The sequence below is a fragment of the Bison bison genome, unplaced genomic scaffold (assembly GCF_000754665.1).
Source record: "Bison bison bison isolate TAMUID 2011002044 unplaced genomic scaffold, Bison_UMD1.0 scf7180017864213, whole genome shotgun sequence".
Classification (NCBI taxonomy): Eukaryota; Metazoa; Chordata; class Mammalia; order Artiodactyla; family Bovidae; genus Bison; species Bison bison.
In genome coordinates, this window is record NW_011494785.1 from 6,339,907 (window position 1) to 6,354,626 (window position 14,720).

General features: G+C 54.6%; 2 protein-coding genes across 2 annotated transcripts; both read left to right on the forward strand.

Moving 5' to 3' along the window:
- Positions 1-6: 6 nt before the first annotated feature.
- Positions 7-1,968, forward strand: LOC104992270 (histone H1.0). The gene has a single exon (XM_010845081.1). The coding sequence runs from the start codon at positions 30-32 to the stop codon at positions 612-614; it is 585 nt and encodes a 194-aa protein (XP_010843383.1). The 5' UTR covers positions 7-29; the 3' UTR covers positions 615-1,968.
- A 416-nt stretch (positions 1,969-2,384) lies between these two features.
- Positions 2,385-9,146, forward strand: GCAT (glycine C-acetyltransferase). The gene is made up of 9 exons (XM_010845080.1): positions 2,385-2,691; positions 4,163-4,293; positions 5,790-5,891; positions 6,348-6,494; positions 7,094-7,248; positions 7,385-7,467; positions 7,643-7,814; positions 8,418-8,539; positions 8,822-9,146. Exons 1-9 carry the CDS (start codon positions 2,496-2,498, stop codon positions 8,971-8,973), a joined length of 1,260 nt encoding a protein of 419 aa, XP_010843382.1. The 5' UTR covers positions 2,385-2,495; the 3' UTR covers positions 8,974-9,146.
- The last annotated feature ends 5,574 nt before the right edge of the window (positions 9,147-14,720 follow it).

Below are 14,720 nucleotides of genomic sequence, written 5' to 3' on the forward strand. Positions count from 1 at the left end.
CCTTCAACAGCAGGACCAGACAGGCCACCATGACCGAGAACTCCACGTCCACCCCTGCGGCCAAGCCCAAGCGGGCCAAGGCCTCCAAGAAGTCCACAGACCACCCCAAGTATTCAGACATGATCGTGGCCGCCATCCAAGCAGAGAAGAACCGCGCTGGTTCCTCGCGCCAGTCCATCCAGAAGTACATCAAGAGCCACTACAAGGTGGGTGAGAACGCGGACTCCCAGATCAAGTTGTCCATCAAGCGCTTGGTCACCACTGGAGTCCTCAAACAGACCAAAGGGGTGGGTGCCTCGGGGTCTTTCCGCCTGGCCAAGAGCGACGAGCCCAAAAGGTCCGTGGCCTTCAAGAAGACGAAGAAGGAAGTCAAGAAGGTGGCCACGCCAAAGAAGGCAGCCAAGCCCAAGAAGGCTGCCTCCAAAGCCCCAAGCAAGAAGCCCAAAGCCACCCCAGTCAAGAAGGCCAAGAAGAAGCCGGCTGCCACGCCCAAGAAAACCAAAAAACCTAAGACTGTCAAAGCCAAGCCAGTCAAGGCATCCAAGCCTAAGAAGACCAAGCCAGTGAAGCCCAAAGCCAAGTCCAGTGCCAAGAGGACAGGCAAGAAGAAGTGACAATGAGGCTTTTCTTGTGGACACTCCTGCCTGTCTATTTTCTGTAAATACTTTGTCCTCCTCTCTTGGTCTCATCTGCCATCCTTTGCCCCTTTCCCTTCTCACTTTGTAAAGAGAATTTGTATTCCTCAGAAATTAGGGAATAATACATTTTTCCTTAACCAACCATGCAAGGACAGCAACAACAAATATCTCTGTAATGATGAGAATGTACTTTAGTTTTATTTGTTACTAATCTGCCTGTGGGTTTGGGAATTTGGGTGGGTTTGTGTGTTTTCTTTAGTTGGGTGGTTGGTTCACTCTGAAGGTAAAAGTCGGTGGGGTTGGGTGGAGGAATGGGCAAGGTAGTTTGTTGGGGCTAGGTGACAGGGAGCCCAGGAACTGTAAGATTCGTAGGAGTTCCTCAGAGACCATCAGGCTTTAAGTTGAGCACTCCTTGTGCGAGTTTCAGAAGCTTGGTGGGGAGGAGAGAGGGATGGCAGCAGCTGGCCGGCAAAAGAGGTAGATGGGGGTGGGGGGAAGCCCTCTCTTGGCTGTCTGCCACCTTCCCGTGGTGAGAGTGGGACGTCCAAACCCAGTTTCCTTCTCACTTCTGTTAGTCTGTCCCTGTGGCCTCTCGATTGTCCTAGAGAACCGGAGGGAGGGTTAAAGTGACAGCTGGTCCTAGAAACTGTAGCTTCTTTCAGTCAGCTAGAAACTAGCCACTGTGGGGGTTTCTGTGGATTCAGAAAGTCTCCTGTTAAATGGGAGTGGAAACTTTAGGGGAAGAGTGAGGAGTCAGCCAAGTGCCTCAGTGTGCCCCTGTTGAAACTTGGGTTTTTCCACACAATTGTTTCCTAGGAAGACCTTTTTCCTTTCCCCCCTGATTTTTGGTTCCTCTTGTATAAGAGGTGGCTTTGCTTGGCAGTCCAGTGGGGCTTCAGCCCTACCACCCACCACTTAAAAACCTCCAGACCTCTTTACTTTTTTTATATGTAGTGGTAGACCGGGGGCGGGGTGGGGGGAGGGCGGGGAGTGGACAGTAAGACATACTGCAGTCGACTTTGAATTGCTAAGTAGTTTTACAGAGCTAGGTCTGGTGTGTGTGTGTATATGTATATGTATATATATGTGTATGTATGTATGTGTGTGTGTATATATACATATCTAGGGCTAGTACTTAACGTTTCACACCCGGGAGCTGGGAGAAAAAACCCTGTACAGTCTTTCCTTTTTTTTTTTTTAAATAGGCGCGCTTGCGCTCTCCCCACCCCCCTCGCCCCTTTTTATTTTTAAATAAGTGTTATTTGTGCCTGGAAGAACTTGCTGTCTTTGTAATTTTCAAACTTTAAAATAAAATTTAAAAAAGAAATCTGAGCGGTGTGTTTTTCCATACTTCTAAAACTGAAGGAGAATGCAGAGCAATATGGTGGTCGAAACCTGGGGGCTTTTGCACCTAAGCACTGGGGAGAGTTCCAAGAGCTCGACAGAACCCAGGAAACCTTAGGGCCGGAGCATATGGAACGTCCCTCAGCCTGCTTTTAGGCGCCCGCCTCCCGCGTCCAGAGGGCGTCCCTACCTTCCGGGAGATGTGTGTGTAGGCAGGGCATGGGAATGCGGTGGGGGTCTGGTGGGTCTGGCCCTGATGTGCCTTCCAACCCCCGTCGCCGCCTCTCCCCCAACACGGACAGCTCCAGTCTCAACTTACAAGTCACTCCACTTTCGTCCTCTTCCGATCCCGCCAGGTCCCGCCCTCCTCTTCCTAGGTCCGCTTCCCTGCCCTAGAGCAGGGCCCTTCTCGCTCCGATTGGCTGCCGGGACCCAGCCCCCGCACGTGATCACGCCGCGGCCTAGGTGCGCAAGGACCTGAGCGGGCAGTCTAGCTCCGGCGAGGTGGGCAAAATGTGGGCTGGCCGCGTCCTACATGCTGCGCTCTCCCGGGCCCCCCGCGAGAGCCGGGCGCAGTCAGCGCTGGCTCAGCTGCGTGGCATCCTGGAGGAGGAGCTGGAAAGCATCCGCGGAGCTGGCACCTGGAAGAGCGAGCGGGTCATCACGTCCCGTCAGGGGCCGCACATCCACGTGGACGGCACCCCGGGAGGTAACTACCCCCTGGGAATCGCCAGACCTGGCCGGGTTTCGGGGGCCGTCCTGAGGGTTTCGCTGGAGTGGAGGTCCTGGAAGCAGTGAGCGGGCCGGAGCACAGGCACACGTAGCCGCTGCTGGACCGTTTCCCATCTGTCAGGCCGACTTGCCTTTTCCCACGGTTAATTTTAACCTGATTAGATCCGTTCCCCCAGAAGAAGGTAATTTGCCCTTTGAGCACCTTTTTTATTTAGAGGCCAGGGCTCAATCCGAGATCCAGCCTGTGAGAACATAAGGAAGAAAGAGAGACAGCCAGTTGGCTCCCACCATACGGATTCAAGAAAGGGTGATTCAAGAAAGGGAGGCAGTAGCAAGAAATCCCACATTTCTAGAGCTGCTGCTTTGTTCAGATTTCTGCTAATTGCTGCGCCTGCACTCCTGCAAATCTCAAAACATGGGCATGACTGGTCCCATTTACAAACGAAGAGACGCTGATGCTCATAGATTTGAAGTGTCTTGCCTATAAACCCCCAGCTAGCTGCAGGAAGAGCTGGGCTTTTAGTGTAGGTCTTCTGGTATATTGGAGCTGGAAGGTCACATAACTGTCCATAGAGACCAACTTTCTGGCCAAAATCACTGTTTGAGCAAGGGGCTTGAGGGCTGCCCCACAAGTCAGATTGTGAACTGGCCCACCAGGCCGCCCTGGTTTCTGTCATCTGTGGTCATTGCTCATCTTGTTTGTGCCAGGACCCAGGTGGGTGCTGGTTACCAATAGGCCTCCAAACCTGCCTTCTGCCCAGGAAATAGGCCTGGAATATTTGGTGCTGTTGTGCTTATTTGTAAAACAGAGGTCTCTATCCTCCTCCAGGGAACCTTGGAGCAGATCAAACAGTGGGAAATTAGGAGACCCAGGTTCCCATCCTGTTTTGCCTCTCCCAAACTGAATAAACCTTGCCCTCTTGGAGCCTTAATTTCCTCCCTGGATCAGCTGTGTCCACTTTGGGCTTTAAAATGCAAGGGTCAAGGTCTCAAGAGAGGCCACCCTGCTGAGCATACTGTTCTGTACCAGGCAGCAAAGTCAACTGTGTGGAGTTTGGAGACCATCACAGGGCTCTGTGATGCCCTCTTCTTTTACCCAGGAAAGAGCCAAGGGCCAGATGAGGGGTTACTGGTTTTCTTCAGAGATAGGAGAAGCCAGAGAGGAAGGGCTGGGGGTGAATGTGATCCAAACCTTCTCATTCTCCAAGGTGCTGCTCTGGGAGTCCATTTCTGCCCCTCCCTCTCCTGCAGCTGTTGAATTTGGTGCCTGCTAGGGGCTCCCCACTCCCCAACCTGGCCTCTGCCCCAGAACAGATGGTGCTGTGTGGTTGTTGCCTCATCAAGGGCAACTTCAGGTTCATTTCCTCTCCTGAGTCCCCAGGGCCTGGCACCTTTACAGGCCCTGATTGTCCTGAGCTCCTGTGTCCATCCCCTGTCCTCTGTCTCAGGAATTATTAACTTCTGTGCCAACAACTACCTGGGCCTGAGCAGCCACCCTGAGGTCATTCAGGCAGGTCTGCGGACCCTAAAGGAGTTTGGAGCCGGCCTTAGCTCTGTCCGCTTCATCTGTGGCACCCAGGTACACTGAGGGTGTGGCCCAGGCTGGGGCGGGGGAGGACGGGGTGGTCCCCAGTGTTGGCCACTGACCTCAGGTGTCTGCTTCTGCAGTCAGCAGGGCTGGTTAGGCAATTCAGCTCATCCCAGAACTCTAGGCCCATGCTTAGCCCCAGTGCTGTTCACTGGGAAAACTGGGTTCAAGCTTCTGTTTTGTTGTGAAGCCTTGGGCAAGAAATTTAACCTCTCAGAGCATCCATTTCCCCACCCACAGAACAGAGCTTCTTACCTGTTCCTCTTCAAGAAAGGAAAAATAGAAGGCAGGGATTGAGATAGAGGTTTTTGGAGCTATTCTGCCTGAGTTTGGTTTCTAGTACCACCATATATTGGTTCTGTTACCATGGGCAAGTGTCTTAACTTGTCTGAGCATCAATGCCTTCATTGGTAAAGTGGGAATAATAATACTTAATAAGATTATCCCAAATTAAAGAGTTAATAGTGGGTTGGCAAAAAAGTTCATTCAAGTTTTTCCATAACTTCTTACAGAAAACCCTGAATGAACTTTCTGGCCAACCCAATACATGTAAAAATGCTTAGAACAAGGCCTGGCACATAGCAGTGCTCAATAAATTGTTGCTTAATTATTTTATTTTGTAAATGTTACAAAATGAACTCTATACATGAAACTTACAGTGCTTACTGTGTAACATGTGCTATTTTAAGAACATTGCAAATTACTCCTTAATGCAGATAATAATCCCAAGTTCTAAGAGCTATTCTTGCCCATGTTCTAGAGATGAGGACACTGAAGCCCCGAGAAGTTAATTTTCTTGCCCAGAGCACCCAGCCTGTTGTGATGGAACTTGAACCTATATGGCCTCGCTCAAGAGTCAGTGCTTCTGAGTCCTTGTGATTATTATTATTTGTCCTCTCAGAAAGGTGAAGGTGAAATGAATGGAACTTTTGACTTCCAACCAGGGCAGGTAATTCTGGACAGCTTCAAAATCTAACAATTGGAGGCCCAAATGAACCTAGAGTTACTTATGTAATCCTCCTTTTTGGCATTAAACAACAGAAAAAGGCGCTTAGGGACTTCTGTCATGATCCATTGGTTAAGACTCTGTGCTTCCACTGCAGGGGGCGCAGATTTGATCTTTGATCCCTGGTCAGGGAACTAAGATCCTGCATGCTGTGTGGTGTGGCAAAAAAATTAAATTAATTAAAGGAAAATAAAGAAAAAATAGAAAAAAAAAGGGTACTCAGTTTGAAAGAGAAAATATCTTCCTTTGCCATTAGCTTCATAATTCTACCATCAGACCCCCACTGTAAAAGGAAAACCCAACCAGGAAGAGGGGCACCTAGTGGGCCCCTAATGCTTCAGATTCCTGTGTTGGCTCTGGGTGAACCCTTGTGGTGCAAAAAGCAGGGGGAGGGTGTGTTTGTGGCTCTGAGCCTCTGTCCCCGGGGCTTGTCCCACGTGGCCCCAAAGGCGTTACTGTGTGCTTCACCCCTTTACTTCAGAGCATCCACAAAGACCTAGAAGCAAAGATAGCCCGCTTCCACCAAAGGGAGGATGCCATCCTCTATCCCAGCTGTTTTGATGCCAACGCCGGCCTCTTTGAGGTGTGTGACGCCATGGGTGGGAGTTGGTGAGGCCTACCAGGCTGTGCAGGGCTTGGGAGAACTTGGCAGGATGCCAGGGCCATGTCAAGAGGCTCCAGTGCCCATTTCTTTGGAGGTCAAGGTTGGGCCAGCAGGTGTCCAGGAGGAATCCTGGGGCTTACAAGGAGGCCAGCTTCCAGGGCATTTGGGAGGTAACCTACATCAGCTGGAAGGCTGAGGGTGTTAGGGGCCAGGCATTCATCAAACATGTTCTCACCTGCTTTTGCTAGAGCAGGGCCCCTGATTCAGCCCAGTCCTGGAATGCCTGGGGATCAAGATAGAGACAGAGGGCTCCTTGCCTCCCTGCCCAGAAGAATGCCTGGTTGGCAGTGAAATATTGATTCAGGGGGAGTCATGAGGGAGGGAGAACCCCATGGTGGTTGGGTGATGGCTCTACTTGTGACTGCCTTCCACCAGGCACTGCTGACTTCGGAGGACGCAGTCCTGTCGGATGAGCTGAACCATGCCTCCATCATCGATGGCATCCGTCTGTGCAAGGCCCACAAGTACCGCTACCGCCACCTGGATATGGCTGATCTGGAGGCCAAGCTGCAGGAGGCCCAGGTGCGGCAGGGCCTCGCACTTCCAGGGCCAAGGACTGGTCTTATCCTCAGCCTCCCCCGCAAACTGCCCCCTACCCCGGTGAAGGAAAAGAGGCTTGCAGAAGCCGTCTCCTCACTCACAGGCAAATAGCCTGAAAGTTCGAAACAGCCAAGATCTGAACCCAGATCCTCAGACCCAACATGACTTAGCAACTAAATAACATCAACAATCTCAGACCCAAAACTTTATCCCATGGCACAAAGCTGTTTTGAGTTTGAGGAAGCACCTTATGTGTGGCAGGCCCCTGCCCAGCATCAGAGTGGGATAAGCTATGGACAGAACTAACCCCACCCCACTCTGCCCTCTGGAGAGGAGACTGGGAGCATTCTCACTGCCCAGTGGCTAAGTATGTCTCCAGACTGCCCTGGAAGAGATGGGGAAGGCCCAGAGAGGCCCAGAGGAGGGAGAGCATGTGCCAGCCTCAGCACGAGGGTACATGTGTGCTCCCTCTGTTATGGGCACTGGGCAGAGTGAACCTTAAGAGCGCCAAGCAGCACAGAAAGGGAGTGACTTGGCCCAACTCGTGATACCAGCCACTGCCTTCTGTATCTTCCCTGCAGAAGCATCGGCTGCGCCTGGTGGCCACTGATGGGGCCTTTTCCATGGATGGTGACATCGCACCCCTGCAGGAGATCTGCCGCCTTGCCTCTCAATATGGTGCCTTAGTCTTTGTGGACGAAAGCCACGCCACTGGCTTCCTGGGGGCCACAGGACGGTGGGAGCACATGGCCCCTGAAGCCTTGGGTTGGACTCGTCAGGGTGGGTGGGAAACCACAAGGCCAGCCCCTACGCCCAACCCATGAGCCTAGGTGCTCAGGTGGCCGTGGTGGTAGTGGCAGCTTCCCTTGCAGGGGCACAGATGAGCTGCTGGGCGTGATGGACCAAGTCACCATCATCAACTCCACACTGGGGAAGGCCCTGGGCGGAGCATCAGGTGCCTGCAGGCTTGGGCCCCTGGGCTCCCTTTATCTGCATGCACGGCCCTGGAGGGGACTTGGGGGAGGTAGGAAGAGGAGGCCTGGGGCTGCAGGGAAGAAGACAGCATGGACGGTCCTCTCAGGAGGACCATGGGGTAAGCTCTGGCTCCTTGTTCTCACCCTTGTTCTCAGGGGGCTACACGACTGGGCCTGGGGCCCTGGTATCCCTGCTACGGCAGCGTGCCCGGCCCTACCTCTTCTCCAACAGCCTGCCCCCTGCTGCTGTCGGCTGTGCCTCCAAGGCCCTGGACCTGCTCATGGAGAGCAACGCCATCGTCCAGTCTATGGCGGCCAAGACCCTGCGGTGCGGTCCTGGGCAGGGTGGGGCCAGCAGGGCCAAGGGAGCTGGTGGGGGCCTGACCTGTGTGCCTGCACAGGCCCGTAACTCCCTGCCTTTGCGTCCTGCCTCTGCCCACCTCCACGTCCCCAGTGGGTTGCACTGGGACTTGTCTCTCTTAATCAGGGGCTACCTGCTTGCCCCGCCCTCTTCTCTCTGTCTGTCTTTTCCTTCCATTTCTTGGCGCATTTCATGTATTTTTATTTTTTTATTTTTTGGCCCTACTGCCTGTGGGATCTTAGTTCCCCAACCAAGGATCGAACCCACACTCCCTGCATTGGAAGTATGGAGTATTAATCATTGGACTCCCAGGGAAGTCTCCCTGGTGCATTTCTTTGCAAATGATCCTGCATTCCCCCTTCTTGTACAGTCCTGTCTTTCTGCCTTCCTAATTGGTCTTCCTGCTCCTCTGCCTCTTTCCCCATCTGCCTCTCTGGGTCAGCATCTGTCTTTTTTGGTCCCTCCTGCAGACTTGGCCACAAGCCTTGGGTCACATCCATGTCCATCAGGAGTGGGTGTGATTGCTCCACAGTCCCCCAACTACCAGTGACACCCAGCTCATGCCCACAGATTCCGCAGTCAGATGGAGGCTGCTGGCTTCACCATCTCAGGAGCCAATCACCCCATCTGCCCTGTGATGCTGGGTGACGCTCGGCTGGCCTTAAACATAGCGGATGACATGCTTAAGAGAGGTAAGGAGGGCGGGGCTTGAGATGTGGCTGTGGGTCCTAAAAGAAAAGGAGGGAACCCTTAGACTGTGAATATTCCCTCTTCCCCCAGCCCTACTACCTTTCTTAGATCAGATGTCTGTCCAAGCTTGAAAACCCTAGGCCATGAGGCAGTCCCAGGTTTGAGAGACCTTTGGCAGCTCCCTTGCCCTCTGTAGCCCCTAGAAAAGTAGGAGCTATCTGTCATGCCCCCAGAACCTGCCTGGCTCTGGTGAGCCCCAGCTTGAACCCTCTCTACCCTCACAGGCATCTTTGTCATTGGGTTCAGCTACCCTGTGGTCCCCAAAGGCAAGGCCCGGATCCGAGTCCAGATCTCAGCAGTGCACAGTGAGGAGGACATTGACCGCTGTGTGGAGGCCTTCGTGGAGGTGGGGCGACTGCACGGCGCGCTGCCTTGAGTTCTGGGTAGTGACAAGCAGGGCCGAGGTCCCCCTCCCAACACAGTGAAAAGGGGGGCCTTTGATCAGCCCAGGCTAGAAGCTCTCAGCTCTGTCAGTCCTGGCGCCAGGCTGGGATGAGGCCTGTGCTTGTGGGTGTGAGGTTAAAGCAACAGTGTGAAAATCGGCTGTGATGTGTTAGTCTGCTTTATTCTCTCGGAGCAGCCCCAGTCCTGCAGCTGGTCGAAGGATCAGGCAAGATCTGGGGCTTTGAGGGCTGTGATAGCTCTCAGAGTTGACCACCTCTCCCAAATTAAGGTGGGACCCAGGCAGGTGGGATGACAGAGACCGGGGCCACCGTTTGGCTCAGTTGGATGCTTTCCTGACGTAGAGAGAAGCTGAGCACCAGCCCTACAGGCCCCTTCCCGTGCCACCCGCCCCCCTACTCCGCAGCCTCCAGAGTCTAGCCTTGGTGAACCCCTCGTCCTCTGCTCCCCACCCCAAGGATGGCCTACAGCTGCCCAGATAAGAAGGGGCTGGGCACCCAAGCCCATGTTTGAGAGAAGCAGAAGATTGCATCCCAGAGGAAAGAATGTCTGTCACTATTGGAGAGGCCCCAAGAGTCTGGAGCCCTGTATTCTAGCCCCTCTTTGTCCCTGCATTTGGGGCCTTAGGCAGCCCCTTCCCCCGTGTGTGCCTCGGTCTTCCCTGCTGTACCAAGACTGGCTGTTACATTGGTATCTGGGGCCCTTCCATCTCCATATTCCCAGGGCTCACTGGTCTGGTCAGAGGAACCGCCAGGGGGCGCAGTGAGCTCGGGTTCTGGCTGCTATTTTCCAGCCCCCTCTAGACTTCAGGCCTTGTACAGGCTGTTTTTGCAGCCCCACAGACAAGACCCCATCCTCCCTTGCCCCCCGACAATGGCTTACTGCTCCCCTGCTGTAGATGACAGTCCCCTTCCCACAGTCGCAGCCCTTCTCTCTCCATAGCCCTCCCCACTCAGCCTTATGGGCACCTGATAGGGTAAAGGATGGGTCTGAGTCACCAGCCTCAGCATGGTGTGGCCTTGGGAGCTGACAGTCTGCTGGCGAGGGGGCAGGGAGGATGAAAAAGCCCTTTTTCATGAAAGGTGGGGACCACGGCTCTGGTGCCCCACACCCCCAGCCCTCCCTTCAGCCTGGATGTCTAGAGAGCTACCTGGGTGAGCTCTGGCTCCAGCCAGCAGAGTCTTAACGCTGGGATTCTGAGAATCCTAGCCTGTGATCCTGGGCAGCTTGAAGCTAGGAGTTTGGGGTACTGGGGGATACGGGCCCCGGGAAGGGGGCTGCTGTGGCCACGTCAGGGGCACAAACACGGGATGGGGCATCTAGCACCAGGCCCACTTCAGCAGCAAGTACCTACCACTTGGTGCCCAGCCCCTGGCCAGGCCAGCAGCTTGATGTGTGTGGTCTGCTCAGGCTGGCAGGTCATGGCAAGTGGCCATGAGCAGCCACGGGATGACGGGTCACAATCGGTGATGCCAAGACAAGACAGCCGTAGGTGAGGTCCACCCACCAGTGGTACAGAGTGCATGCTTCTTCCTCCTACAGTTTCCAGGCCCCACCAGCTGCTGACACTGTGTGCCTGGGGACAGCCCAGCACTGTGACACTGTGGGCCAGCTCGTCGCAGTAGGGCGCCAAGTTTTCAGCCAGCTCGTGGCTCAGCATGTGACCTGTACTGGCCCAGGTGCCCCATGGCGCAGGTCTTTCGCAACTGTCCCAGGGGGTCACAGAAGGTGCCAGCAGGCACAGGGGCACCTCTGGGCACATATGCTTGGGCTCAGCACATACTGGTCATTGCCAGAGGCCAAGACAGGCTATAGGGCTGAGGGCCAGCCACAAAGTCGCAATTTCACATCTTGCAGGGCCCAGATCTCCAGGGACTGCTCTCAGGCTGCACCATCTGTCCTCTGCATTGGGTGCAGGGTTCAAGGCCACAGCTGCCAGAAGCAGCAGTTGGAACAAGGGGAGGTGTGGGTGCCCGGGGCCCGCTGGGGCTCAGGTCGTGGCGAGGCGCCCGTCCTGCCTGCCTCATCGGTAGTCCCACTCTGGTTGCCACCATCTTCCTCTCCTCTGCTGTCATATCACAGCTCAGCACTGCTGCTCCTGGGAGCTCTTTGCCCTAGAACTGCTCCAACCCATCCAGAGCCCAAACTCTGACAAGGAGGGGCATAGGTGGCTTGGGGTTCCCAAGGGGAGGGAGGGCAGTGTGTCAGGGGCTTTCAGGGGCCAGGCCTGCCACATTTGTGAGTCCAGGCTTCTGGGCGTCTCACAGTGCATTCCTTCCATACAAGATGGTTGTGGACCCCCAAGTTCTCAAATCCTACCACTCTTAAGTCTAGATCCTACAGTTCTGCTCTTCAGAGATCACAAGATTCTACAATTCTAACTCCTTAATGCAGTTTTGATAGCTCTGAATTCGGGTTTGCAGAATCTAGGGATGATCCCTAATATCTTCAATTCAATGAGTTTCTGCTTCTAAAAGTTCAGGGATGTTCCACATCTGGGATGGGTGGCATCAGGCTTTAGAGGAGCCTGAGCACTGGTGAACATCCCAGGGCCTCGGGAAGCCAGTCCTGAAGAGTCTCTTCCTAGCTCCTCGGACCTTGGTTGCAAGTCCTGGCTTTGTCAGTATCCTCTCAGACTGTTTTCTTTCCCCTTGCACAGACTTCTTGACATTCATCCCACCCTCCCAGCTTCTAGAAAGACCACACAACCCCTTCCGCCACTCCTCCCCATTCACTGCAGACTCCCTTCTGCCCTCACTACACTTGTCTAGTACCCACAACAACCTTGTTGTTAAATCCAATGCATCTTGTCCCACTGGCCTCTAACCCTCTGGAAGATGTGGCCATGTGGTCCTTCCAAGAGGAGGTCCAGACCAGAACCCCATGACTGAAGCACCAGTCATTCACCAAGACCTGGTAACCTCTTTGCCTGGAGGAGAGTCTCTTAATGGGTCTCTCATTAAATCACTCCCCCTCTAGCCATTCTTTTAACCCCAGGCCATAATAAGCTAATTACAAAATAAATGAGCAGGTCACATCCCTGCCCTAGAATCTCCTATAGTTCCCCACTGCCCTAAGACTAAAAGTTAGACTCCAGACACGCACATAGGCCCTCCAGTCTTCAGGCAGACTGAAGCCCTGGAATCAGCTCAGGGAAGCTGATGGGTCTTGAAATTCTCAGGGCCAGGAGGAATCCTAGTCTGCAGAAAAAGGGACTTTTATCTGGTTTCCTAGCATTGGACACTCCATTCAAGATTAGAAGTCCTGGGACTTCCTTGACAGTTCAGTGGTCAAGACTCCGCACTTCCAGTGCAGACGGCTCTGGTTCGATCCCTGGTTGGGGAACTAAGATCCCACAGGCCGTGTGGCAAAAAAAAAAAAAAAAGACTAGGAGTCCTATCTGAACTTGGGTTGGAGCCCTTCTTGGAGCAGAGAGGATGTGGAGTAGAGTGAGTAGGCAGGACCACAGGAGGTGAGAGGGCCAGGAATGGACTGGGCCTTGGGCACAGAGGGGTTAACCACAAAGCGAGAATCTCAGAGAGCGAGATCAATGGGTTACTCGCTGCAGAAAGGCAGAAGCAACGCAGAGAGGCGGAGGAGAGGAGAGCCAGGCAGAAGAGCATGCCACCTGGGGAAAATCAGGGGCTGAGGAGGAGGCGGCTACTTCGGAGGGAGAGGAGAGGACTTAAAGGAGAAGAGGGAGCAGTGGGAGGCAGAGCTGTACCTGCAGGTAGGCACCAAGAGGCAGCCACTGAGCCAGGAGGCAGCTTCAGCCTGGTCAGTTCACCCAGGGAGAGCAGGAGCCCATCGGGGTTGAGGTCTGTGTCGCCCATCTGGGCTTGCCGGGGTGGGGGTGGGGGCTCCTGCATGTTGGGATGGGGGTGTCTCAAAGATACCACCTTTCTTTCCTCCTCCCTGCTTGGCCCCCTTGCCCTTCATTCATCCAGCCACCCCAGAGGTCCAAGCATGCAGGGAGACCCACAGGTAGCAGCCGATGTGGGCCATGGGGTGCGACAGGGGTCAGGTGATCACAGCTTACATAGATGTAACACACACGCACATGCACACATGCGGGTTGTCAGGGGCACCGCCTATTACAGCTCTCAGATGAGTGCTCCAGCCTGGGAGTCGGTACCAGGGCGGCAACAACCTCAGGTCTACCACTCAGAGTGTGACACTAGCTTCCCAAGTCCCCTCTCTGAGCCTCAGTTTCCTCATGTGAAAAGGGGGCAGTGACCTATATGGTGCTCCCAGCTATGCCAGGTGGTGCTGTCACTAAGATGGACTATCCAGTGACTCAGGGGTGTCACCCATGTTTGGCTGAATTTGACTAATATCCAAAAGTCTTCCCTGTATTTCAGATCCCCATTGACAAGTGAGGAAAATACACCAGATCCTGGGGTTGGAACTGCCCCTCCCCGCACCCGCTTTGCATGTGTCTTTACCTGCATCATTGGTTGAAGGTGTCTATCAACTACCTAATCAGTCCTTCAGGCCCTGGGATGTTTCCTAGGAAACTGAGAAACCCACCTTAGACACCAATGAGACTGCCAGGAGCTTGCACAGTGGGTCCCAGGGATAACTTTTGTCTTTGTCTGCCCAACACCCCTATCCCCCACAAGCTTCCACCCCAGGAGAATTGGCCAGGCCTATGGTGGGGGAACTAGACCCCTGAATTGAGTGACCAGAGCTGAGGACTCCAGCTTTTCTTCCTCAGGTGCCCATCTGTTGGGAAGATGGCTGATATCCAGAATGTTTCGCTAGACAGCCCGGGGAGTATGGGGGCTGTGGCAGTGCCCGTGGTCTTTGCCCTCATCTTCCTGCTGGGCACGGTGGGCAACGGGCTGGTGCTGGCAGTGCTGCTGCAGCCTGGCCCGAGTGCCTGGCAGGAGCCGGGCAGCACGACGGATCTATTCATCCTCAACCTGGCAGCGGCTGACCTCTGCTTCATCCTGTGCTGCGTGCCTTTCCAGGCCGCCATCTACACGCTGGACGACTGGCTCTTCGGGGCCCTGGTTTGTAAGGCTGTGCACCTGCTCATCTACCTCACCATGTACGCCAGCAGCTTCACCCTGGCGGCTGTCTCAGTGGACAGGTGCGCTGGGCTGGGAACGCGGCCGGGTCTGGGGGGGGGGAAGGAGGAAATGGGGGACCAAAAAGGGAGGGGGAGGGAGAAAAAGAAGAGCTGTCTGGCCCCCACCAACCAGTCTCCGGGCACCTGCAGGGCATACTTGAGGGGGTCATCCTGTCCTCACTGCATCTTCACTGGGAGAATCCAGAGAACATCTCTGTGTTCCAAGTGTCAGCTCAGGGCCTGGCACTTAGTCCGTGCTCTGTAAGCATGAAATGAATGGCCAAAGGAACACACGAATGAAATTCATCAGCTATTTTATTACCGCCCACATCTGGCCCGAGTTGTGGTCAGACCGGCTTTCAGGGGTTGAAACTTGGGGTCAAGCCCAGGCTCACTCTCTAGTTGACTCGTTGATGACCTTGAGCCGGTTGGTCACTTCTCGCTGAGCTCCGACCCAGCCTCGCTAGGTGCCGGGGGCGCTGCTCCAAGCGCTTTGCGCGCTAACTCCCTTCATCCTCACAACCTCCCTGCGAGCGAGGCCCGGCGCGCGCTCACTGGATACCGGGCGGTATCCAGGCCGCCCGCTCGCCACCGCGCTGACTCCGCGCCCGCCCGCAGGTACCTGGCCGTGCGGCACCCGCTGCGTT

Excerpts from the sequence above, each read along its gene's own strand:
- LOC104992270 (XM_010845081.1), top strand. The coding sequence starts at position 30 with ATGACCGAGAACTCCACGTCCACCCCTGCGGCCAAGCCCAAGCGGGCC.
- GCAT (XM_010845080.1), top strand. The coding sequence starts at position 2,496 with ATGTGGGCTGGCCGCGTCCTACATGCTGCGCTCTCCCGGGCCCCCCGC. Across the intron at positions 4,294-5,789 it reads GCTTCATCTGTGGCACCCAG|AGCATCCACAAAGACCTAGA; the intron begins GTACACTGAGGG and ends CCTTTACTTCAG. Across the intron at positions 6,495-7,093 it reads CCAAGCTGCAGGAGGCCCAG|AAGCATCGGCTGCGCCTGGT; the intron begins GTGCGGCAGGGC and ends TCTTCCCTGCAG.